General features: G+C 45.4%; 10 protein-coding genes across 10 annotated transcripts; 6 read left to right on the top strand and 4 right to left on the bottom strand.

Moving 5' to 3' along the window:
* Positions 1-145: 145 nt before the first annotated feature.
* Positions 146-5,136, top strand: V865_004517 (uncharacterized protein; the record flags this gene model as incomplete). The annotated part of the gene is made up of 24 exons (XM_066228297.1): positions 146-922; positions 1,071-1,194; positions 1,252-1,332; positions 1,391-1,683; positions 1,748-1,866; positions 1,931-1,966; positions 2,030-2,106; positions 2,171-2,418; positions 2,479-2,556; positions 2,607-2,663; positions 2,732-2,822; positions 2,890-2,906; positions 2,982-3,131; positions 3,206-3,293; positions 3,354-3,450; positions 3,535-3,712; positions 3,771-3,821; positions 3,886-3,964; positions 4,026-4,063; positions 4,121-4,217; positions 4,280-4,376; positions 4,456-4,557; positions 4,627-4,722; positions 4,794-5,136. The coding sequence occupies 24 exons, from the start codon at positions 146-148 to the stop codon at positions 5,134-5,136; spliced, it is 3,414 nt and encodes a 1,137-aa protein (XP_066084394.1).
* A 191-nt stretch (positions 5,137-5,327) lies between these two features.
* On the bottom strand, positions 5,328-6,253 carry V865_004516 (uncharacterized protein; the record flags this gene model as incomplete). The annotated part of the gene is made up of 5 exons (XM_066228296.1): positions 5,328-5,437; positions 5,496-5,545; positions 5,853-5,978; positions 6,052-6,085; positions 6,151-6,253. 5 exons carry the CDS (start codon positions 6,251-6,253, stop codon positions 5,328-5,330), a joined length of 423 nt encoding a protein of 140 aa, XP_066084393.1.
* Positions 6,254-6,609: 356 nt separating this feature from the next.
* V865_004515 (uncharacterized protein) lies at positions 6,610-7,547 on the top strand (the record flags this gene model as incomplete). The annotated part of the gene is made up of 5 exons (XM_066228295.1): positions 6,610-6,650; positions 6,745-6,874; positions 6,935-7,020; positions 7,109-7,213; positions 7,274-7,547. The coding sequence occupies 5 exons, from the start codon at positions 6,610-6,612 to the stop codon at positions 7,545-7,547; spliced, it is 636 nt and encodes a 211-aa protein (XP_066084392.1).
* Positions 7,548-7,747: 200 nt separating this feature from the next.
* Positions 7,748-9,211, bottom strand: V865_004514 (uncharacterized protein; the record flags this gene model as incomplete). Its single annotated transcript, XM_066228294.1, has 2 exons — positions 7,748-8,190; positions 8,329-9,211. The coding sequence occupies 2 exons, from the start codon at positions 9,209-9,211 to the stop codon at positions 7,748-7,750; spliced, it is 1,326 nt and encodes a 441-aa protein (XP_066084391.1).
* Positions 9,212-9,926: 715 nt separating this feature from the next.
* V865_004513 (uncharacterized protein) lies at positions 9,927-10,589 on the top strand (the record flags this gene model as incomplete). Its single annotated transcript, XM_066228293.1, has 1 exon — positions 9,927-10,589. One exon carries the CDS (start codon positions 9,927-9,929, stop codon positions 10,587-10,589), a length of 663 nt encoding a protein of 220 aa, XP_066084390.1.
* A 573-nt stretch (positions 10,590-11,162) lies between these two features.
* V865_004512 (uncharacterized protein) lies at positions 11,163-13,064 on the bottom strand (the record flags this gene model as incomplete). Its single annotated transcript, XM_066228292.1, has 7 exons — positions 11,163-11,388; positions 11,459-11,813; positions 11,895-11,927; positions 11,998-12,227; positions 12,311-12,483; positions 12,556-12,691; positions 12,766-13,064. The coding sequence occupies 7 exons, from the start codon at positions 13,062-13,064 to the stop codon at positions 11,163-11,165; spliced, it is 1,452 nt and encodes a 483-aa protein (XP_066084389.1).
* A 1,575-nt stretch (positions 13,065-14,639) lies between these two features.
* On the top strand, positions 14,640-15,857 carry V865_004511 (uncharacterized protein; the record flags this gene model as incomplete). Its single annotated transcript, XM_066228291.1, has 5 exons — positions 14,640-14,798; positions 14,877-15,023; positions 15,101-15,496; positions 15,563-15,669; positions 15,728-15,857. The coding sequence occupies 5 exons, from the start codon at positions 14,640-14,642 to the stop codon at positions 15,855-15,857; spliced, it is 939 nt and encodes a 312-aa protein (XP_066084388.1).
* Positions 15,858-16,181: 324 nt separating this feature from the next.
* Positions 16,182-18,617, top strand: V865_004510 (FACT complex subunit POB3; the record flags this gene model as incomplete). Its single annotated transcript, XM_066228290.1, has 10 exons — positions 16,182-16,206; positions 16,285-16,314; positions 16,405-16,507; positions 16,570-16,651; positions 16,717-16,822; positions 16,893-17,274; positions 17,374-17,613; positions 17,670-17,933; positions 18,012-18,325; positions 18,409-18,617. 10 exons carry the CDS (start codon positions 16,182-16,184, stop codon positions 18,615-18,617), a joined length of 1,755 nt encoding a protein of 584 aa, XP_066084387.1.
* Positions 18,618-18,937: 320 nt separating this feature from the next.
* On the bottom strand, positions 18,938-21,265 carry V865_004509 (uncharacterized protein; the record flags this gene model as incomplete). The annotated part of the gene is made up of 5 exons (XM_066228289.1): positions 18,938-19,587; positions 19,675-19,841; positions 19,928-20,281; positions 20,365-20,512; positions 20,665-21,265. The coding sequence occupies 5 exons, from the start codon at positions 21,263-21,265 to the stop codon at positions 18,938-18,940; spliced, it is 1,920 nt and encodes a 639-aa protein (XP_066084386.1).
* A 1,141-nt stretch (positions 21,266-22,406) lies between these two features.
* On the top strand, positions 22,407-23,399 carry V865_004508 (uncharacterized protein; the record flags this gene model as incomplete). Its single annotated transcript, XM_066228288.1, has 2 exons — positions 22,407-22,803; positions 22,894-23,399. 2 exons carry the CDS (start codon positions 22,407-22,409, stop codon positions 23,397-23,399), a joined length of 903 nt encoding a protein of 300 aa, XP_066084385.1.
* Positions 23,400-23,814: the final 415 nt, after the last annotated feature.

Here is a 23,814-nt window from a genome sequence, read left to right as displayed (position 1 = left end):
CTACTGAATGTGGAGGAGGTCCACCATCAACCAACTTACCATTGACCGTCTTCTTCTCTTTCCTTCTTCCTTTTCTTGTTTCTTTCTTTCCTAACCTCTTCATCAGCAGCCGAGTGACTTGTGCTCCACACGAACTCACAGTAACATGCAGCGTCCACCCAAACGACCACCCCCATCATCAACCACCACTTACGAATACAACTACACCAATGACGATGGTCACTTCCAAACGTATTCGCCTAGTCTGAGCTTCCAAGAGGAGAGTGATACTTCCCGACGAGTCAAGTTCAGACTTAGTAACCATTCTCCAGATCACTATGTATATCCATCATCATCATACTCCCAACAACCTATTTATTCTGCTGAAAGCATCCAGCAAAGTTATTGGAAAGATGATCACGTCCCTAAAACTTACGATGGTACGACTCTTTCTCAACCTTCCTATAGCAGAGGTCAACCTCAGGATATCCCTTATGATCAATCGTATCAACAAGACAGTCACACTTATCAACAGCCAGATCAATCGGGATCTCAAGATCAGCAATACGATGAGTACTCACAACGGGAATATCCTCATGAACATAACCAATATCCTCAAACGGATCACACATACAGTGAGACCCATTTCTACCAAGCTCAACCTCTCTCTGATCCCCCTGGAGAAAGTCCTCAAATTGAAGCATACGATCTCCCTCACCGAACTGCCAAGCGATCTGAGATCTCCACTACGCAGGTAGTTGATCCGGAGGTATTTCTCAACCAAGAAGGTGGAGTAGCTTCGGACCGGAATATATCCGGGATGTTGGATAGGTGGAATGGAGAGGATGATAACGCTCAACAGCAAGATGGACAAGGAAAAGAAGTGGGAGATAGGGAAATTATGGATAGTAAGGAAGGCGGAGGGAAGAGGAAGTCACCTAAAGTGAGTGCTAACTACACTGGTAGAAAATAGTGGTATGGGCTGACGTGAGATCCTTCTTCCATCAAACACCTGTCTCATTCTACCTTACCTTTCTCTTCCCGATTTCCATTGATGATCTCATCCGCTTGACGTTCCCTTCCGACTGCAGGTCCTTGTCGTCCATGCGCCTTACTATGATGATCTCGCAGCTGCATGGTATGACCCAGTGAAGAGGAAGATCGAAGTGTTGGAGGATACCAAAGACACTTTGGGATGGGATCTGGCTATGTTAGGTGAGTAAGCATGGCGCATCGCTAAGAAGTACACTGGCTGAATCAGATACATATCAGTGATCGAACAGGTTCAACCTGATCAGATTGTGATGAGTAGCAGAACGGCTCAATCGTTGACTGATAAGATTGCTGTATGGGGTCAGTACACTCAAATAGAGCTCATTCAGGTGTTAATCCTTTCACGATATTGACATAGACGAAGAGAACCCACTCGAAAGGTCTGAATCTGACGTCGCTTCAAGTCGATTGAGCATACTTTCGTATAAACAATGCAAACACTCTGCTGCTATAGCTACACTGGCCTGTGTTAGACTTCCCAATCAATCTTCTATTGTTCAATCTACTCGACCTCTGGCTTCTTCCGCATCCACAAATACAACCTCGGACCAGCCTGTGGCAAATTATGGGTACGAAAATAATGATGAGCAAGAGTATAGACTCGGTTTGACTAAACTTGGTTGTTGGGTCAATATCGATGCCCCTTTGGCTGTGAGTATATTCTTCCCGAACTAAGCTAGGCAGTGGATTTGGCTGATGGACCAAGGTGGGATAGGTCGTCGCTACTGGTATACTCATCAATCAAGTCAAGCAAAGTGCTATGGCAGAAGACACTAACTCTGAAGCAGTTGGACGACATTATTTCGAGTTGAATAGCTTGGAGAGTATGGAGCTGTGAGTGTCATAATTTCTTTTCCTGGATATAAACCAGGATGCAGCTAAAGAGAATGTATGATAGGGAACAGCACCTACAAATCAACAAAGACGCGTTGACGTGAGTGACTGAGCGTTCGAGAAAAGTGCAGAACACTGATAGCTTACGATCTGATTGCTGTAGCTCACTCGCGATCTTCGATGTGGAAGCTCACGCATATATGCATGCAAGGAATCACAAACAAGCTCTCTCAGTCTTTGGTGAGTATCATTTCGAATAACAGATGGAGTCTTCAGCTAAACTAAGAGACGAAATACCATATAGGCTTACTTGACACATGCGTAACCCCACTCGGCAAGAAACTCTTCCACACCTGGCATCTCCGACCTTTAGCAAATAAAAGCCAGATCGAAGCTCGCCATGAGGCCATCTCCGTGTTCACCGCCAATCACAACTCCCCCATCACCGATACGCTGATCAAATTATTGAGAAAAATCAAGAACATACCTTACATATTACACAAGATGAGGAACGGGACCGCCAAATTCATGGATTGGCGTCATTTAATCGAAGTAAGTGATAAGGGCACTTGTCTAAACTACAGTGCAGCTCATACACTGGATATCATACAGTCTTTCGAAGCCATAGTAGAAGTGAGAACAAATCTCATCGGTCTACCTTGGCCTAAACCGGTGGAAGTCATTCGAAAGGTATGCATAGATTCTCTAAGCAAAATGAGGGGACTGACAGTGAATGGTAGGCCCGAGGCAATATTTCTTTGGAAATTGAAACCTTGAGGGCCACGGTCAATCAATGTGTCAGTTGCGTCTGATATCAATGTGTTATTGGTGATGATAGCCTGCTGATTGACTATACCCTACGCAGATCGATTGGGACACCTCGAGAGCTCAAAGTCGTATGGCGGTCAAAGTCGGTGTCAGCGTTGAGCTCGATGAGATGAAGGAAGTCTATGCTAGTAGGTTGGACACACCTCCCTAACTCAAGCGTCAAGGGAATCTATTCTGATATGAATTTCCCCCTAGAACTGGATGGATTTCTGGTGAGCTATTGTCTTTAGATCAACGAAAGCCAATCCCTTGTGTCAATCTGACTATCAGAGACGGTTGTGCCTTAGAATGAAGTCGCACGTATGATACATGGGGAGATACCTCCAGGAACCGCCAGAGATTTCAATGTCATCTATCTCCCACAAATTGGGTTTCATGCTGTTATACACACGGAAGAGGAATCGTCACCACCCATGATATCAGACTGGGAAGCTCGAGTGAGTACAGTATACAGCCCTCCTCCATGTGGAAGTCCTTGAAGAAACAGTGTGATGTGTTACCGTAAATCCAGTTCAGCACTACCGACAAGCATTATTACAAGAATCAACACATGCGTGATCTCGACGCGCATTATGGAGATATCTATGTAGCCATGACTAGTGAGTAATGCTACTGTCTGAAACGAAGTATTGATCTCACCGTTTCACCTTGACGGTTAGATTTGGAAATCGACATTGTACAAGACCTTACGGAAAAATTGCAAGTGCGAGAACCGACGATCTTAGCTGCCGTGGATGTAATCTCAGAATTGGATTGGTAAGCTTGGTAGGACGAATGGCTAACGGAATGATGTATATGATGTTGTGGTGAATCATCGCTGAATGACAGCTGTATTCACAGCTTGTTGGCACTTGCTAAAGCAGTCCATCAATTTGATCTCCGTCGACCGCATATGACCAACGATAATTCCCTCAAGATCAAGGGTGGACGACATATCCTCTACGATCAGGTCTGTCATACATATGTACCTAATGATATAATATTAGCAGGCGGCAAATATGGTGACAATCATAATATGGTATGCTGCCTGGTATCTTTCTGGCTATGGACGTCGAGTAACTAGACTATAATTTTAGATGATCGTCACTGGTGCAAACGGTTCCGGGAAATCAGCGTATGGTAAACAAGTAAATCTGCAATTCTGTACCCATATACAAGCTTAGAAAAACTGAAGTTGTAGCCGGATCATAGGTTGCTCTGATCGTATTCATGGCTCAAATGGGAAGCTTTGTTCCTGCCGAACAAGCTGAAATAGGGATCTGCGATAAGAGTAAATTACATGCCGTTACTCATGCGCATCTGTGAAGCTGATGGACATCCCCTATTCGTAGTATTCACTCGTTTACAGACCAAAGAATCATCCTCCAAGGTCAGCGCTTCTACTTTCGCACTTATGACCACAGCAGCTGATCGCCAAATTAATCAGCACGCTTCGGCTTTCATGATTGACCTGGGTCAAGTTTCGCAAGCCCTACGAGGAGCTACTGAGAAATCGCTTATTATCCTTGATGAATTTGGTAAAGGTGAGTTTGTCAAAGCAAACATCCCTTCAAGCCACAGACAAGCTTATTCAGAATGACTCCAGGTACTATCACTTGGGACGGAGCTGGTCTGTTGGCGGGTGTGATCGACTATCTCCAAGCTGGACCTTGTCCAAAGACAGTCGTTCTTACGCACTTCCAGTGAGTGTTTTATCTTTTATCTTCGCAAACAACATTCTTCCAAAGGTCGTGATCATTGTTGCTGACACTTATATTGCAGCGAATTGATCACTCAACGTTTCATCAAGGAAGACTCCGGAGTGCTCTTCGCTCATATGAAGACAATCATGGGTGTTGCTAATGAATTGCATTTCCTCTTCAAGTGAGTCGCTTACCTTGAGGTCTTTCTGCCTTGTAAGGATGATTCAGCTAAAGAAATGGAGTGCAATAGGTTGGCTCCTGGATCGAGCCATACTTCCTACGCTGCCGAGTGCGCTTTGCAACACAACATCCCAAAGGAAATAGTGGACCGAGCTATTTTCGTAACGTGAGTTATTCAGTTTTCTTAAGCCAGACTTCAACTGTTTCTACATTGCGCTAATAGATCGCTATTCACAGGGAATGCGTATCGAAATTTGAACTTCACAAGATCCAAAATACCCATATCACACCCACTGAAGAGGCTGAGTTGAAAGCCAATGAAGTGTTAGCCGCCAGATTTTTGGGATGGGCAATCGATCCAGATATCGAAAATGTCCGAATGAAAGTGGAGGATATGCTTGAGGAGACGGATGTTAGTCTTTTCGCTACTGATGCTACGACCGATAACCGCGTCGGGAACGGAAATGATAAAGGTGCGGAAGAGACTGCAAGATTGGAAGATCGAGAAAGGAGAGATGACCAAGAGGTGGATGAGTTGGTTAGCGATAACGATATGGCATATAGTGATGAGACTGATTAAATCATCAGCAGGTAGTATGAGAGCATCGAGGACGATATGTTAATTCAGAGTATTAATCTGTAGATAGTAGAATGTCGTGTATCATTATGTACTTTCTATGCATGTGTGTAATTGTCACCGACTTTACCCTTATACAAACGCTCCTCACTTACGATAGTATTCCCTACCCCACGGTTTTGGCATTTCTCCATCTACTGAGTCTCAAGCCTCTCTGCACCTTCGTGGACGATCTCCCAATCTTCCATATTCTTAGCGAACAGGTGAGCGTTTGGCTGAGGGACCGTATGAGGATCGAATAGGCCTATGCATTAACGTCAGTGCAGTTCGTTATAGCACAGATATAGATTAAAGTAGCTCACCACCTTTGACGAATACGCTGGAAGGGTCTGCTACGGCCGTCCATAGAGGTCTGTTGAGGGTATTTTGAGATTAGCTGAGTTTCAAACACAAAATCCACTGCTACTGCACCCCTCTCACCCTGCACCCCATATTCCGTCATCCCAACATACATGGACGACAGTTCCGCACGCCAAGAGCGATATCACCGTTGTCATCCCCTCTCTCGTTTGTCATGCTACGCTTGTATCAAAACCACCCGATAACTTCCTTCCACTGCTATCCAGCCCCGAATGAAATGGCATCAACAACTTCTCCTTCACTCCCGCTCCATGTTTCCACTAATTCGACGATCGCAAAGGAGAAGAGAGAAGACGTACGATCCGCATTCCCCACAAAAATTCCTCGTCACTTCCCCACCCGATGATCCTTTACTCTTATAACGTTTAGGTTCTGACCCTTCCACGATCAGATCTTTTGTTGGGACAGAGAAATTCGAGGAAGCCCTGTCATGGTTGTAAGCTAGTACTCACTCTCAAGTCGGGATGGGAGTGACACTTAATACGATTGGCGACTCACATCGATCCACCGGATTTCCTACAGCTTGTACAATCTATATCTCACAAACACTTCTCAATCAGAATTGGGTCGGTATGGCATCTATGGCTAATGACTCACGACATAATACCATCTGATCAGATCTTGGGATGGTGATCTTGATGGAACCGCAATTGCAGGATCCGGTGATGGTGTTTGAGTTGGAGGTAGTAACATCCGACATGTTGAGATCGCGATATCAGTATGATCCGACTGCAGAATGAGTTGTCCGAATGGTTTGAGATACGATTGGTTTGACAAAATGCGCAAGTTACAACACAAACGGACACTGACTAGACACACATCGTATCATGTTGTACACGGTGTTTGATACATTGTCAGTCGTCAGCAACGTCATTTTGAATGGGACCCCCTCTCCACGTCTCATCCCATCAAGGGTGACTGACATGCCGAGATTTCCGGGGCGCACTTCCGGGCTTCGTCTTCGGGTTAAAGAGGACCTGAGATGACAAGGAGTGTAGTAAACAATACTCTTCTAAGTAGACTGGAACTGATGTACAGACGCCCAGCTGTGCTACGATGGCAAACAAAATAGTCGATAATGCATGGGAAGAAAGGTGGTGAGTAAGCATACCACCAAAAACGATCCGAGCGGCGGACGACCGAGCATAGTGACACTGATCATTTGTTGTATCACTCTCGGATCGCATATAGGAAAGAAGGTAGAACAGGATGGGATCAATCGCATTCACACCTATCACTCGTATCGCTGTTGAGATCGGATCTGATAGACGAACTGGGTATACCGAAAAAGGGCAAGGCGCTGGTACCTGGTTGTGGAACTGTGAGTATCACTTATCCCACCACGTCGCAACGGACACGAGCTAATGACGTTGCTTGTCAGGGCTATGATGTGTATAATTTCGCTTCAGTAGGCTTAGATGCTGTGGGGTTGGATCTGGCGCCGACGGGTGTGGAAAAGGCTAGAGAGTGAGTGTCGACTCTGGTACCCAAGTATGATGGGGTGAAGTTTGCCGATTGTCGAAACAAATTGCTGAATGATAGAGAGAATTTGCAGGTGGCTTAGCAAACGACCATCAACGAGCGGATCGACCCAGGTCGTATGTGCCGACTTCTTCGAGTATCAGCTACAGGAGAAGTACGACTTGATATATGATTACACGTAAATCCACCTCCCGTAAAGTATTCACTAATAATGCCTCTGCTGACAAGATGAGGACAGCTTCCTATGTGCCATACCTCCAACTTTGCACCACTCTTGGGCTTCTCAACTCAACAAGTTGAGTAGCTCTAACGCTCGACTCATCACACTCATGTATCCCCTTCCACCCGTCTACAACGAACCTCCGCCATGGCCGTTGACGGTCGAGAAATACCATGAGCTACTGGACGAACAATGGGAGATGTTGTGGGAGCAAGAAGTGCCATCGGACGAGATGAGGACTACTGGAGCTAAAGGTGGAGAGAGACTAGCAGTCTGGAGAAAGAGACGCTGAAGGATATTCTCCTATGAGCGAAGCGAGATGAATGGATAGAGGAGCTGGAAGAACGGAGCACAAAACTGATTACATACAGACATACGGTGGAAGGTCTGTTAGAACGATGCGCACAACTTGGCTTTTGAAATGAGACAGTCAACGATTCTCCATTGGCGCTTCTCTTCCCTTGTCACGCCTCCAGATCACATCCACTGGATTTACAAGGCGCCAAATCGGTTGAGATTGGCAAAACTACCTGGCCCAAACGATACTCCCGGACCACCGTATGGACTATTCAAGTTCTGATTTTGCGATCGATTATATAGGCTTGACAATAGATCCGAAAGAGTGGGGTTCTGAGCGGCAGGATTTTGGTATTGACTACCGTATCCGAAGGGATTACCTGTGTTGTAATTGTCGAATCCGTTACCGAATCCGAATGAATTGGACCATTGAGCGAATGGATTACCTGCGCTTGCACCCGCAAAGATATTGGTACGTCTTCCAGTGCCAGTTCCAATCCCTGTCCCGGTAGCGGCCGTATCTGGTGTAGGAGTTTGGGTCTGGGGATCGGTGGTGTAAAATGGGATGGACTCGTCGTCAGGAGCGTTTTGATATCGGGACTGGAGATATACTTCGAATGGCGATTGGATAGATTCATCTGGTAAGAATCATCAATCAGTCATGGGTCGGCAACCCCAACAATGCGCGATTCGTGTAAAGAGAAGGAAATCAGAAATGCCGGTCATCAACAACGTGGGTTTCTCATTAGCTGAGAGGGGAAAGAAATGTTACATACCATTCTGATCAGCTTTAACCCGAGATCCATATTTCCCAAATAACCCTTTCGCGGTTCTGACATCTGATCCTTTCGTCTCCGCACCTCTGAACTGAGCCATCATCTCACTCAGCTCCATCATGCTCTCCAGGTCATCTACCTCTTGGTGTGTCTTCTGGGTGAGCCCAGTTGCAAGTCCGGTTGAGCTCTGTATGCTCTTTCCTAAGTCTCTGAGCGAATCACTGAATCGAGTTACACCTAAATCACCTTTCACATGTTCCGGTAAAGATGCAGTGATGTCACGAAACCTCCCTGCAAGAGCGTTGTATTCTTCAACCATCTGATGGTTATTCACCGATAGAGCCTGTTCGATCTTCTCTCTGATCCTGCTGGATTCCGCTTTCGAAGCTGATTTTACTCTGTAGGCTTCTTGGCAGTACTCCATGAAAGAGCCTTGGACCGTGGAACTTCCTGTCCAGGGCGAAGAGGGGTCCCATACTGGGTTATTCAAAAGGGTAGGCTCTACGGAGACCGGGGTGCTAGCTCCCCTTGTGGGTGATTCTGATCGAAATGACTCATCTGATGGGTATCCTCCATCCCCATTGCACCAATATGAATTGGGTTGACTTTGATATCCGTCACCATATCCGTATCCTGACCATGGAGGAGGCGCGGACCAGTCAGAGGGGTACTGAGATTGCCCAGGTTGAAAATACGATTGATTCCATGGTGGCTGTTGTTGCTGGTTCTGATACTGGAAAAAAGGATGTACATGAGGCTGACCATATGAATTGTTCCCGCTATACCACGAAGAAGGGTTCATATGGGATGATGGCATCGGCATGAAACCTGGTCCGCCACCGAAACCACCCGATAGAGACGAAGCGAAAGCTCCTAAGGGCATGATAAGTTGTCTGAAAATAAGCCTTGCGATAGGAGAATAGTAAGTATGGGGTGAATGTTTTGGAAAGCCACGGTGTATCTGATTATCGACTTTGTGCGAAGTTGTGATTGTGGGAACGATGTGATGTTCGGGATAGTCGGTGGCAATCATTGTATCACACATGCACTTCTCCCCATATATGTACCCTGATAGGCTTGTTCCTTTAGTACATAGAGGACCGCCAACGACCAAGATAAAGGAAGGGGCGATGGAAGGTGCGATCAAGGGATGTACGTAAACAGATAGTGTCACCACTCGCAAGTGACGCGTATCACAAAGTAACATCCTTTGATCTGCCATTTGCACCATGAACTAAAACTGGGAGTTGAACGCTTGGAGATGAAATCTCAACTTGAATTGAACATGAACAAGCATGTTGAAAGTTACAGTAGCCCCAGAATTCCATCAACAATTGGTATCAGAAGGGAAGACCGTCGGCTAAGCTCATGTGTTTACGATATGATATGAATTGATACGGCGATCAGTTACGGTTACTCGCCGATCACCGAAGAGGGGGTGTCACCACTCGACCTCGTTCGAAAGATATAAATACAGTACTTTCATCGACATTGTCTATCTCTTCAAATATCATCCAAACTCTGTCTCTCGACACTACACCCTCTAGATCGTATACTCATCCCCTCATCACCTTCATATCTCTCTCTTATCGCTCACTATGATTGTCATCACAGGAGCCACCGGTAAACTCGGTAAACTCGTCGTTCAAAACGTTCTCACTCGAGTCTCACCTTCCCAGCTCGCCGTCAGCGTACGAGACTCGACCAAGGCCTCTCACCTCGCTGACCAGGGTGTCAGAGTCGCTCAAGCGACTTTCGATGACCCCTCATCTCTCCGCGAAGCTTTCAAGGGCGGTGAGAAACTCTTACTAGTTTCAGTCGATAATTTCGAAAACGCCGTTAAACAACACAAAACGGCTATTGATGTAGCTAAGGAAGTAGGAATCCAGACCATCTTCTATACAAGTCACATCGGAGCGGATCTCAATTCTCCTTTCTTAGCTTGTCAACATCATGCTGAAACTGAAAAATATCTCTCAGAATCAGGTTTACAATGGTATTCACTCCGAAATGGGTTTTACAACGAGGGATTACCTATGATGCTCAACAACCCAGCCGAATCAGGTGCTATCTACGCGCCGGAAGATGGACCTACTTCATGGACTGCCCATAAAGATCTCGCCGAAGCTACTGCCATCCTCCTTACCGACGAATCCAAAATACCTAAAGATAGAGGAAATTTAGTACCACTGACAGCGTTTGATGCGGTAGATTTTCAAGGTATAGCAGAAGCCTTATCTCAAGTACTGGAAAAGCAATAAACAGAGTGGTCATTTCCGATGAGCAGTTCCTTGAGAATACGGTGAATTATGGTGTTCCGGAATTTGTAGCGAATGCTATTTTGGGTATTTACAAAGCTAGTAGACAAGGTGGATTCAATAAGGTTGATCTTCTTTTGGAGGCACTGTTGAGTAGAAAACCTGAAACTGTCTCAGAATGGGCCAAGAGAGTATATGGTTAGGTGAGTTCATTATGCGGTCTCACGAAGGGCACCTACAATACTGATGAAGTTTCCTCTGCATCATGCACCATTCCTCATATACGTGTAGGCAGATTCCGATACGGACGATCGTGAAACAGATACGTATGTAGTGACGCCTGAAAAGGCGAGGCCGACATGCCAAGTCTGTTAGCTGGCAGTTGAGACTAGAAGTATGAAATGAATTTATTGGTCATTGGTTGGAGAAGAGTGGGTTAATCAGATGAGGAAGTTCCGATGCATCTTTTCCCATTGTAACCCTATATTCAGAATAATTTCCGTTTCCAATTTTTGAATGTTTCAGCATCCCACTTTTGTCACCCTGTTGCACTCAAGATTCTTTCCGTTAACCCGCCTACGTGATATAGCGGAATCGAGGATCCTTATCTCCCAAATCATCTAAGGAGTTCACGGAGTCCTCCAGGTTCTCCTGAACAGTCGGGACTGTCCCTCTATTCTTGTTCTGTATAGCCAAGAAGATAGAGTTCATAATTGCCAGAACAACGATGGAGATACTCAAGCCCATAGCTGTCCATGTGGCTTTCTTGTATCTCGGTGCATCCGTCGTGGGGAACAGCCAGCTAGAAGTATGGTGAAAACCATCGTCATTTAGTATTACCTTGTTTCCTTGTTATAGTCATGACCACTCACGTTGACAAGATACCACCTGAATTGGTAGATATAAACCCGAAGGCAATGCCAGTGACTCTAGTATAGTACGGAGCGAGATTGTTAGGCATCCAAGTTGACAACAACGGGGCCATGGTGTATGCCCCAATTACTTGGAGGAACAGTGATCCGTATAATGTATGATGATTGGTTGAACCTAGGAACATGGCGTATCCAATGATTGATATTATACTGGCACCAACGATGAATGAACCTCGATGTCTGAGTCGATCACTCATGTAGCATGCGACGACGGCGACGAATGCTGAACAGGCGTATGGAGGTACAGAGTGAAGTTGGATCGATATTCCTTTATAACCTAATCCCTGAACGATAGCTGGAATTGAAGTTTGAACGTCAGCTGAGGTCTAGGCGGAAGTAAAGCTGAGGATATGCAGATTTGGATTGTTGGACTTACTAGGAGCAAAGTATGCTAGAGAGTAAAGAGTAACTAATGAAGAGCGATAGATATAAGCATATACGCTGGGATGTATTGTCCTTTAGTTGATGGTCTTGCTCACCTCCGTTACCGAAGAACATCGCGAATACCATCCATAGTTGAGGTGATCTCATAGCTTGAACCATATGTTTGAACGAGAACCTCTCATGAGCAGCTGTAGCTCCCCCGTCAATCTCATGGGCTAATCTCAAAGCATCTCGTTCTTCAATTGTGAGGTATCGTGCGGTCGATAAGTCTTGGGGAAGGATGAAGAATGTGATGGCTCCGCATACAACCGTCAGAAGTCCTTCGCTAATCACAGCCCAAGGTGAGTCAATATACTGTTCGTCCCATTTATGTGTAGTCCAGTGAGTAACGATCTGCTACGAACTCACAGGATGAAAATCCATTGCCACCCTCTTTTTCCTGATACACCTTCCATGTTTAATATAGCTGACGCCAGCAGTCCTGAGAATGCTCCAGCTAACGAAGTAGCCGAGAAGAAGAATGCTAGTCGTTTACCTAGTACTTGTCGGTGGTAGAAGGATGATAGGTAGGTTACCAGACCCTGCGGTGTAGCAATATGTCAGTACGCAATCACAAGTTCGCCTGATGAGGGGAAGGGAAGTTAGTGACTTACAGGTAAGATTGCACCTTCCGTCAAACCCAGGAAGAATCGAGCTGCTATCAACCCTCCATAACTATGCACGAAACCTTGGAAAAGGGTGACTAGTCCCCAGGAGACTACCAATGTGGGTATGAGGATGTGGGGACCACTACGACCATATATATATTTCCCAGATCAGCTCCGCACTATGGTAATATGATGGATTGATGGAGGCGCACTTACACTCTTTTCATAGCCAACGTAAGAGGCAGCTCCGCAACGATATACGGAACATAAGTGACCGTCAACGCGATTGAATATTGCCTATTGGTCAATTTCAAATCCGTCTGTAGACCTGCTGCCTTTGCATTTCCGATGTTACTTCTATCCAAGAAGTTGAGGAAGTAGGCTATGGTAGCGATGGGAAGTAAGAACAGGTCCAGTTTCCTTAATGCCGAAGACAGGGCCCGGTGGTTCACTTGCTGGTCCACTTGGATATCTTGGACCTTGTTGTCGGGCGGTACATCTACAGGGACGTCCATCTTGGTAAAGTCCAGTAACGAATAGAGGAGAACCAATATTATCAAGATGAAGAAGAAGAGGAAGGGTTGACAGAAGAAACTGCTAGATGAGGTTCAATTCTTCATTTACCTTGCATTCGTACGACGACAACAACCTTGTGACCTTCGAGTCAACGTCCAGACCTTGCCTCGGTTCATCATTGTACGCTACGAGCCCGCAACTTTTCTTTTTTGGTTTGTTTTTGGTTTTTCACTCGTTGGGTGGGGTGATTAAGCTTAAATTATTCGTTTTTCATTGGGCTGTTCGGGATTTCCTACTAACACCCGGTCCGAGCATCGCGAAAGGCGCTTAAGCACCTAAACCTGAATGCAGCTCAGGCACAAAAGGATGGTTACTGCACCTACGGTGTTCAATGCATAATTAACTTGCATAGCATAAATAGTCTACAATCGATGTTAGATCGGGAGTCAAGTATCATATCGTCCAGCCTCTCATGTCTCTCGCTGCAGTCACTCCTGTCTTCGTTTGTCGGCTCTGACAGAAGGTTGCACGCTCACATCATTGGTGTAGAACATGTAATTGTTGAAAGTGTCGTCGCACTGTACCGCGTCATTATTATCGTGGAAATTGAAGGGTGAGCACAGACATCGAATCTGAGTATCTGTAGTCCAGTGATCCACCGCTATCCACCGAGAGCTTGAGCACGCTTCGATACATTGTGAGTAGGTATCGACGAATTGGTCATATGTCACCACTGAGGAATCGTAGGATGCCCAACAGCCTTGAAATTGAACAGTCGTATCGACTAGAGATGCCTTTGAAAATGGAAAGACGAGTGTTGTCAGCGATCGAAGATACAAATTTGGATTGTTCGTTACACTTTCTGCCTGTCTATGGTACATGTGCTAGCCATGACTTATATATTGGAGATCAAGTTACCAAAACTTACGGAATAGTCATTATCATTCTGACAATCTTGCGAATCACTCGGACCGTTATATCCACTATTCTCTGGAGGGCTGTTGGTGCATAAGCAATGGGTAGTTATTGGGTCACCAATCTCTTGAACAGGCGAAAAGAAAGCGTAGGTCACGGGGGCGAACCCGTATTGGATTACATGCCGTAATGACCGTCTACTCGTTACCCATCACTCGTGAAGTATACATACTCTCCATCTACACATCGGCATGCATGTTTGACGACCATCTGATGATCCTCAGTGCCTAGATGATCGTTTTGTTCTAACATGCAAGTTTACATAGCGAGACTCGACAGCAACGGACCTCTAGGCGAGTCGGCGATACAACTTTGTTGATGGACGATCCCTTAGCAGTACCATGATCTGCTCGGTCGTACGGTCTGAATGGGCTGTGCGAATGACGAAAAGGCTATGCACAGCATGCCATACTCGTTTAAGCGAGCATGGACGATCATCTGATCTGTATACCGTCCTGATTGAGGCTACTGAAGCTCGAAAACGACTTACACATGTTATACCTGCTTGCTCATTAAAACATGGTCTGATGACAGTGTCAACGATCAGACCCACTTTGTGCTCACAGTTCAATTTCTGATAAGTCTACCAATAGACCACCATGTCCACCATCATTACTGGTGCTTGTGCATTGTTGACTATGGTCACACTCGTCCATGCTCAAAGCCCAGTCAGCTTAGGATGTTTCACTCTTCCATCCAATGAACCGCCACTAGGTACCTTACTACCTTCTCCAGCTATGAACGGTGTCGATTGTGCTGTAAGTTCACACTTCATCCTAAGGATGTGCCTCAATACAGTAAGATGGTTAACTTACTGATTCCGCTTGTACTTCCAGAGACAATGTGATATTCCCACACCAACTCACGAGAGATGGTATGGGTTCTCCCTGCCTTCGTCATTGATTTCTATTAATTGTTATTGCTCCACTACGCCTCCTCCAAACGGGGATTACACATCCTGTGCGAGCAGCGATGTTTACGAGGTGGGTTAACCTTAGTTCCATCACACAGCAAATCACGACGGAGCTGATCTATTCTATGGCGTGGTGATGTTCTGTAGGCATACCAAGCCGAATCGATCTTCACCTTTGATGGATGTTTTTCCTCCGTCTGCGCGTCAAACTTCCAAGAATTCTATGTTGACAATTTCGACGAGTGCATTGGGAATTGCTTCTCGAATAACTGGATAATCACCAGTATCGCTCCTAATCAAACCATCCATTGTGAATGTGGTGGATCATATGAGATCCCTCCTTACAACTCGGACGATAAGGTGGACAGTAACAATGAGCCTAACAATTGGAGAGTGTATAGATATTTCAGTATTGGACCTAGTGGTATTGCCCGAAGAGGACAAGGGAACAGGAGATCAGGAAGCCAGAGTAAACGACAGGGACTTTGTCCGGAGGGATTGACAGCTTGTAAGACGTCTAATGGCGTGGGCACAGGTTATGAGGTGAGTCAATTCCTTGTTAAATGGTGACCTTTCAGTGTTCATCAAAACCTTGGTTCGGATGAGTAGTGTATCGATACCAGTGCTGAGGTCGACTCATGTGGTGGATGTGTCCATGGTGTCTATGCACAAGACCAATGCCATCCTACTAATGGCACCACGGGTACCGGTCAAGAGTAAGTATCGAGAATTGTTGACCGGGAGGTATTTGATTTATGTCATGATATGAAATAGCTGCAATGCCCTCCCTGGTATTCTCCCTCCTGCGGTAGATTGCATCGATGGTCGTTGTATCGCATACAAATGTGATGGAACCATCGGATATGTACTGCAGAATGATACCTGCGTTCTTGGTGAAGACTGAACGAGGAAATGCAACCGAGGTGTAGAGTAGAAGTCAATATTATGTTATGCAAACATGATTATGTGATATTTTGTAATAGCCTGTTAGGATCATGGTTGTTTCCGCTAATACCCCGATCGTAATGAACATTAGCACCGACTGTTCTCCCACGGTAGTCTCACTGACGCGTTTGAGCCAGTCAGCCTTCGCGTTGCAGGCATCGTTCAACATTAAGTCACCAAGAGTTTTCCAATCTCTTCTGTCCCATTGATCCCTCTCTTCTCTTTTGGTATAACTTATACAAGCCTCCTTCAACAGCCATCACCGGGATACACAACAGGCAAGATGGCCACAGTGACATTTGAAAACAGTGAGTTCGCAGCTCCCAACAGCTAAAACAAAGATCAGACAGCAGAAGTCACATCACTGAACAAATCTTCTCCTACAGTCTTTCATGGCGATGGTCCCGATATAGGGAGTGAGTTTAGCTATCCCGCCATGATCACTTCTGAAGTGATGTATAGAATTGTATAGCTGATTGATCTGCTGCTCCTCATCTCTTCCTCAGAATTACGTTTCAACGCTGCCGGATTCGGTTGGAAGACCTATGCGAGTGAGGAAGCACCTACGACGTTTAGTGGTCATGATGTCAGGCATGCTACTTGGCTCAGGTGAGATGCTTCATAGTCGTTCACCGAAGCCCGCGCTCACTCTTCAATTGGTTATCTTGTAGAGTCGCAAGGAATTTCCAGCTCAGGTTAGCTATGCGTCAAGCGGAGAAACCGAGGATCACCTTCGATGGGTTTAAGAGAGAAGTGAGTGGCGACAAATTCATTGGGTGGAAGAACAAGGATCTATGTGCTTATGAGTGAGCTTGCAGGACCACGATAAAGTTAAAAGAACTCTCGATGAATTTTTCAACATCAAGATGGAAACTAGAGATACGAGTCTAAAAGGGTGGAATTGGGGTAAAGCGCAGGTACAAGGTTAGTTGACGTGAGAATTGGTATTCTGGTAGAACGCTCAGGCGTCAACTAACAAATGTTATACGAATAGGTAACGATATCACGTTTCAAGTACAAGGTAAAACAGCTTTCGAAATCCCTTTATCCACCGTTGGTAATTCCAATATCGCCGGTAAAAACGAAGTGGCCTTGGAGTTCAACCCTCCCCCACCATTCCCTCATGATCCCAAAGACCTATCTAAGAGAGTGCCCGACGAACTGGTCGAAATGAGATTCTACATTCCCGGAAAAAGCATGAAGTCTAAGGGTAGCGATGCCGGTTCAGATGGGGAAGAAACGGATTTAGATGAGGATGGAAATGAGGTGTCGGCGGCGGACGCTTTCCATAATATGATCAAAGAAAAGGCGGACATAGGTGCTGTAGTAGGGGATAGTATCGTAGTGTTTGAAGATATACTAGTCCTTACGCCAAGGTGAGTGAAAACCATTCTTGAATCACCTCCATACATAACCTCCGTTCCCTTTTCACAAGTTGAATGACCGAACTGACTATGTGTACATCAACTTCACAGAGGTCGATTCTCCCTTGAATTCTATCCCGACTCCCTCCGTCTCCTTGGTAAATCGACAGATTACCGAGTCCCATTCACTTCCATCCACCGTATATTCCTTTTGCCCAAGCTCGATGACCTTCATGTTCAACTGGTACTCGGTTTAGACCCTCCTATCAGACAGGGTGCAACCCGATATCCATTCTTGGTAGCTCAGTGGCCCAAGGACGAAGAGGTTGATGCGGAATTGAATCTATCTGAGTGAGTCGTCGCTCATACCCTTCAATCAGAAGGCATCATACTGACAAATGGTATAGTGAGGAACTCGCCAAATACCCCGACTTGCAACGTAAATACGAAGCACCCACTTTCCAAGTGATCTCTAGAGTACTCAAAGCTCTAACAGGAAAGAAGGTCACTCCACCGGGTAGTTTCAGGACGGCTCAAGGTCTGAACGGTCTGAAAGCGAACGTGAAAGCTGTTCAAGGAGAATTATACTTCTTGGAGAAAGGTTTGATCTTCATCGCCAAACAACCTATCTTGATCGATTTCTCCAAGACCGAAAGTATTTCCTTCTCACGGTGAGTTGATCAGCTTTTCTGTTTCATCAAAACATTCTAGAGTAAGCAAGCTTACTGATCGAGTTTCTGTGGAAATAGTGTTGGAGGAGGTATTGCATCAGCAAAAACATTCGACATGCGAGTTGTATCCAAGACGGAGGTAGCCGATCATGTGTTCACAGCTATAAGTAAAGAAGAAGTGCAACCGATAAGTGCATTCTTGAAGCAGAAGAATATTAAGTTGTTGAATGAGATGGAAGAGACTGTGATGGATATTGATGAACCTCTGAGTGACGAGGACGAAGAGATGGAATCGATCGCTTCGGAAGATGAAGATTCAGGACAGAAGAATAAGAAGGACAAAGGGGGGAAGAAGGCTAAACCTTCGGTACAGGATGATGATGATGAGTCTGGTGAGTCTTCTTGAACAACACTTAACATCTATTTGATGCTTAATTTGGTTGCTGATTGGATGTGTGTTTTACGAATGAAATAGATGACGAAGATTTCCAATCTGAATCATCCGATGGAGGATCACCTTCTGAATCTGACTCGGACGAAGATGAGAGTGGTATGGCATCCGATGCGAGTGATCCAATGATGGAGGAGCTAAAGAGGAAACAAGCCAAGAGGGCCAAGAAGGATAGTGGTAGTGGGAGTGACGCGGAGAAACCTAAAGCCAAAAAGGCTAAGAAAGGGGATTAGAGGGAGACGGAAGTTTATTATCATAGCTATTATCGAACCGACATTGCCTTCGAGTGAAGCACGTATCATGTATCCCTGTAACATCGTTATCATCATAAATATAAATATCTGAGATCGAGATTGATCGTAAGTATAGTTGCATGATAATTCATACTCAGCATCCAGTATCGAATGCCAATATTATAAGAGTGTGATATGATATGAAAAGAAATGAAAGTCTATTTATCTATCTGATCTATGTAAAAATCCAAAGTCCAATAACATTGATATTATCGATTGTAAAAGTATATAAAAAATTATGAGATACCTTACACTCCTCATTAAATAGCAGCCCTCTTTGATCTTGCTCTGATACTAGCCCCATATTTAGCAAACCCGAAAGGTATCAGAGCCATGATAATAGCAGCTGCACCCAATATACTGGCTGCAGGCCCATTCCCAATATGTCTGAACATTATGGAGATGAACAGCGGCATGGCGGCACCTGCAGCAGATCTAACGACCGTCTTGGCTGCCAGAGCAGAAGCGACATAATCTGGGAATGCCTCAATCAAATAGGCATTTGCGGAGAAATAAACGAGAACCATACCGAATCCGAATGGTATACCTGCTGAACAGGGTCCAACCCAGGATCCACCACCTGGTGCGACGTAAGGGGGAGCCGTCCAGCCGAATATGAATAATGAGATGGGTACGAAAGGTCCACCGATCAACATTCCTGGTAATCTATCTTCAGGAGTAACTTGATCACCTTTAGCAGTGTATTTCTTCTCTAACCATGGAGTAACAAATAACGCTAGACCGACACCGAAGAAGACTGGAATGAAAGTTAGACCGGTCTTGGCGTCGTCCCAGCCGTAATCTTCACCGAAAACTACGGGGAAAGCGAAGAAGAATGCGTAGAGGAGACCGTATACTAGGGAGATGTATAGTGACATCAGGAGTAAGATCGGTTCCGTAACGAGCATTTCTAAGAAAGGCGATTGACAAATAGGAAGTCAGTGTACATGTTCGGTCAAATAATGGCAGGTAGGAGAATGGGGATTTGTCAGCTCACCAAATGGTCGAATCAGAGTTTCAATAACGATTTCATTCAACGGTTTTCTGAACAATTCTTGTTCGGTAACATAGGAATCATCACAGAAATCTTGTCTGTACTTCTTGGCTCGTTTTTTCAGTAAGGCAGGGGCGAAGGTTTCAGGAATGAATAGGGATGCAGCCCATCTGTATCACATAGAGAATATATTAGCAATGTGTTCGTTTCTCGAGTGGGGTCATAAATGAAAGAAAACAGATTTGATAGAACTCACACTACACCAGCTGAAATCATATTAACCCAATACAACCACCTCCAACCCGCATATTTCCCTATATATCCACCTATTAACGGACCGATGACGGGACCAGTATAAGGGGCAGCAGCGAATATGGCAATGGCGAAACCTCTTTCTTCAGGTCCCCAGATATCTGCGATGGTACCACCTGCAAGGGTAAGTGGTGCCGAACCGAAGAAACCACATATGAACCTTGATGCGAGCAAGCACCCGATATTGGGTGCAAGTGCACAGGGGATATTGAATATTATGTATACGAAAGTTGGGATGGCCCATAGTAAACGACGACCCAATAATTCAGATAGAGGAGACCATAGTAACGGACCAGTACTGTAGCAATACGTATAACCATGAAACGATGGTCAGTCGGATTGTCAACCGTGGAGACGGAGAAGAAATCCGATCGGACTTACCCGAAACCGCATACAGTCAATGTGACAGTCAAAGCTATAACTTCACTTGAGACACCAAAATATTCCTCTTGATCTTTGAAATCACCGGTGACGATTGCAGAGGACAGAGCCACCTGGATGACTCCACAGGATACGATGGCGGTGATTACTATGCAGTGCACAAGAGGCAAAAGTCAGTGATAGGTCATGTGTGAATCGGAAGAATACGTTGACATAGTCGCTTTAAGAAAGACCAGCAAGACCGGATGATCACGCGCTGTGGAGTGGGAATGGGAAAAAGAGGAGAAAATTTGTACTCACGCCATCTCCTAAAGTTTGACCAATTCCTTGGATTCTCAGGATCGTTCTCCAGCCAAGTAACCAATTTCTTATTTTTCAATGCCTCTGCTCCCTTCTCCGTATCATGCAGTACGAATCTATCGCCATGCAATGTGGATAGACGAGATTGAACGGGTCTCAAACCATTATCTGGATCATCCATAGGTATGAAACCTTGTCTGGTCTCCGTACGATATTCATCGGTTATACCACCTCGACTGATATCCGTTGTCAAGTAAGGGAAAGCAAGATCAGGTGCATGTCGTCTAGAGGCTGTTGTTCCGCTGGTGATAGTTCGACCTAGTGGTTCACCTGTACCTTCGGCGTTGTTGGTGGAATGCCTTGATGCCCCCGTGGGTATTCGACCGAGCGGGTGGTGTACGGTATTGTGATCATGATAATGAGGTGCGGAGATGGATATAGCTCGGTTGGTTCGTGGAGATTTAGGTGATGATGGCGTTGGAGTTGTATTTGATTGTTCGGCTGGAGGTTGTGTCTGAGGTTGTTGTGGTTGTTGGGTAGATTGTTCACCTACTGGGGGTGCTAGTGTAGCAGTAGATGATGGATTTGATGACGATGACATGATGGGCGTTTATCCGCCTCGTTTAGCTACTTTGTACGAGTCTGTGGGTTTATTTGGCTTTGTTCTGCGTATAGACGTCAATCAGTGTGTTCTCTTGTATTGCTACGTCTGAAGATATTTATTATCGAACAAAGGGGGGAATACCTGCTCATGGAATCATCACATCTCTTACTTATATACATTGTTAATCTATCTATCGACCGATAAGAGAAGAGCATTCTAGTACCAAAAGTCAGTAGGTCATACCACCTCACACCGCGGCCGATCTCCTCTGTATGTATGTTGAGCAAAGTGAAAAGTAAATAACCTCTTAAGCCACCACTCTGACTTTCGAAAAACAGATCTACTGCTAGTGAGTATGATGGCATTTCCGATTGCGGCCGATGCTTTCCACGTGGCAACTCAGGGTAACACCATACATTCCGCGGAAACTAACGGATCTCTTTGCCAGTCCTGTACTCATCTCGTATAGCATGTTTAGCAATTGAAAGAGAGGATCGATCAGCTCATGGAAAGTATAGGATATCATGCAACAGAGATGTAGATCGGAGATGATCATTTCGTATGATTACTGCTTGTAGCTTGTGAGTTGCTGATTTCACCGATTGTTTTCTTCTCTCTCACATCCTCGTATGGTGTATCGGTAGGGACAGGACTCAATAAGCTTATTTCGTTCAAGCGATCGATATGCCGTAAGATTACTTGAGAGGTGCGGCGAACGCCTTACAATCCCGCATACGTTACAACAGCTAGACCGACAAACCATCTCAGTCTGTGCATCAAGAAGACATCGAAATTCTATACACATGTGTTGGCGAGCGTACAGTATATCGCGAGCTATACCTGCCCCGGAAGATTGAAGGACAGCATTCGCATGTCTGGTTCTCACTGGTCTTCTCTCAGAAATTCGACATCCATTGATCGAAGGGAAGTGGCTGACTGTGCTGTGCTCCCAACTTTCAACTCGATGTCACACCATACGCTGTATTAGGGAGAAACGCTGATGTCCAAGGGACCCCTGTCCATTGTCCTCGATCTTGTTCAAAGGAGGTATACGAAGTACATGTTTAGGGACGGGTACTCTACCGCAAGAAGCACTTATCAAGGTCCTTCACTTCCGACCTTCCTGCTATCGGTCACAATGACTTTTAATCAATTAACGATGAGCTCGAGTTCGACAGGGCCCAAAGATGATCTGGCAAGAGTCAGATTACAAGCTTTCTTTCGTGGTACCTATGCCTATCCGGCTCTGGTACACACTCGACACAGTGAAGAGATGGAAAGACAAAACCCTCTTGACAGTCCTAGGAAGATGCCAAGCTCTCTGCATTATGATGGGTTAGAAAAAGTAGTGACTGTGATAAAAACGTATGATCCTCAATTGATCCGTTATGTACACAATGACGAAGTACAGACTATCTCAAGTCATCGAAGGACGACCATGGACGAAACCCAAAGCGAGAATGGGCGATTCGCAGATCAGTATCGATTCGAGGGATTGAAAGAGACCGATGCACCAACTGAGTGGTTGTCTTACTGTCAATCGCAATGATCAGGGATTGACAATGCGATATTCCATGCTCATAAGGCTCTGAGATGGGTTGAGAGTGATCAGCAATCATTCATAGGTGGAGAGATTCCCTGGGAGACAACAAAAAATGTTCAGGGAACGATCGCTTGGAGATCTATTGAGAAGACCCCCATTTTACCATGCCTTGATCGGTCCGAAGCTGATAGATTCATCATCACATGGGAGGAACCTACGTGGGCTGGAGCAGGTGGCGAACCCAGAAGTGTAAATGCGGTTGGGGTGTTCAAGTATCGGGAGCTGGAGAGTTTATCGAGAAACCCACCTGAAATGACCCTACGGGAGGCCAATTCCGAAATGTGGAAAGAACTATTCCAACATGTCAGGAACGAGGTGTATCAATCTTCTGACCTCCTTGTACGACAAGAACCAGGTGGAGTTCCCGATTCCGCCCTGAAAGACAGTACAAAGGCTGGCACGTCGATGGTAGTCAAACGCGGGCAGAAATCGGTCTCATGGTCTGAAAATCTTCACGAGCCGGAATATCGTATTGGTCAGGGTTGCGCTCAACGAAGTACAGCAAATAATCGAGGTGATGGATTGTAGGAAATACGAGACTTTATGGAAAAGATGTGGGAAAGTAGTGGAATCAATCTGGATGAGCAATAGGGAGTAGTGACACAGACTTGAAATACTTCTAGCCTTTTGGTCGCATCATACGGATTTCATCTTATATTCCTTCTTCGCAAGAGATGATATTGGCAACTCAATGTTGTAGTCATTGTTGTTCTTTGCGTTTCGGTCGAAATTCAGACGTCGTGCTATTTTTGCCATTATGCAAGGATTTTCAGAGCATGACGATTGGTGGAACGAGAATGATGACTATACCTTGACGCTTCACAATGGCTTGTGCCTTTCCTTTCAGCTTTTCAAGAAGAAGTCTTGAAACCTGAAGGCCTTGTCCGAAAGCCGACAGCCCGTCCAGGTCGGAGCATCTGTAGCATGAGCAAGCCTCTGGACT

This window comes from Kwoniella europaea, chromosome 1 (assembly GCF_036810445.1).
Source record: "Kwoniella europaea PYCC6329 chromosome 1, complete sequence".
Taxonomy (NCBI): domain Eukaryota; kingdom Fungi; phylum Basidiomycota; class Tremellomycetes; order Tremellales; family Cryptococcaceae; genus Kwoniella; species Kwoniella europaea.
This window is presented reverse-complemented; position numbering and strand designations above follow the sequence as displayed.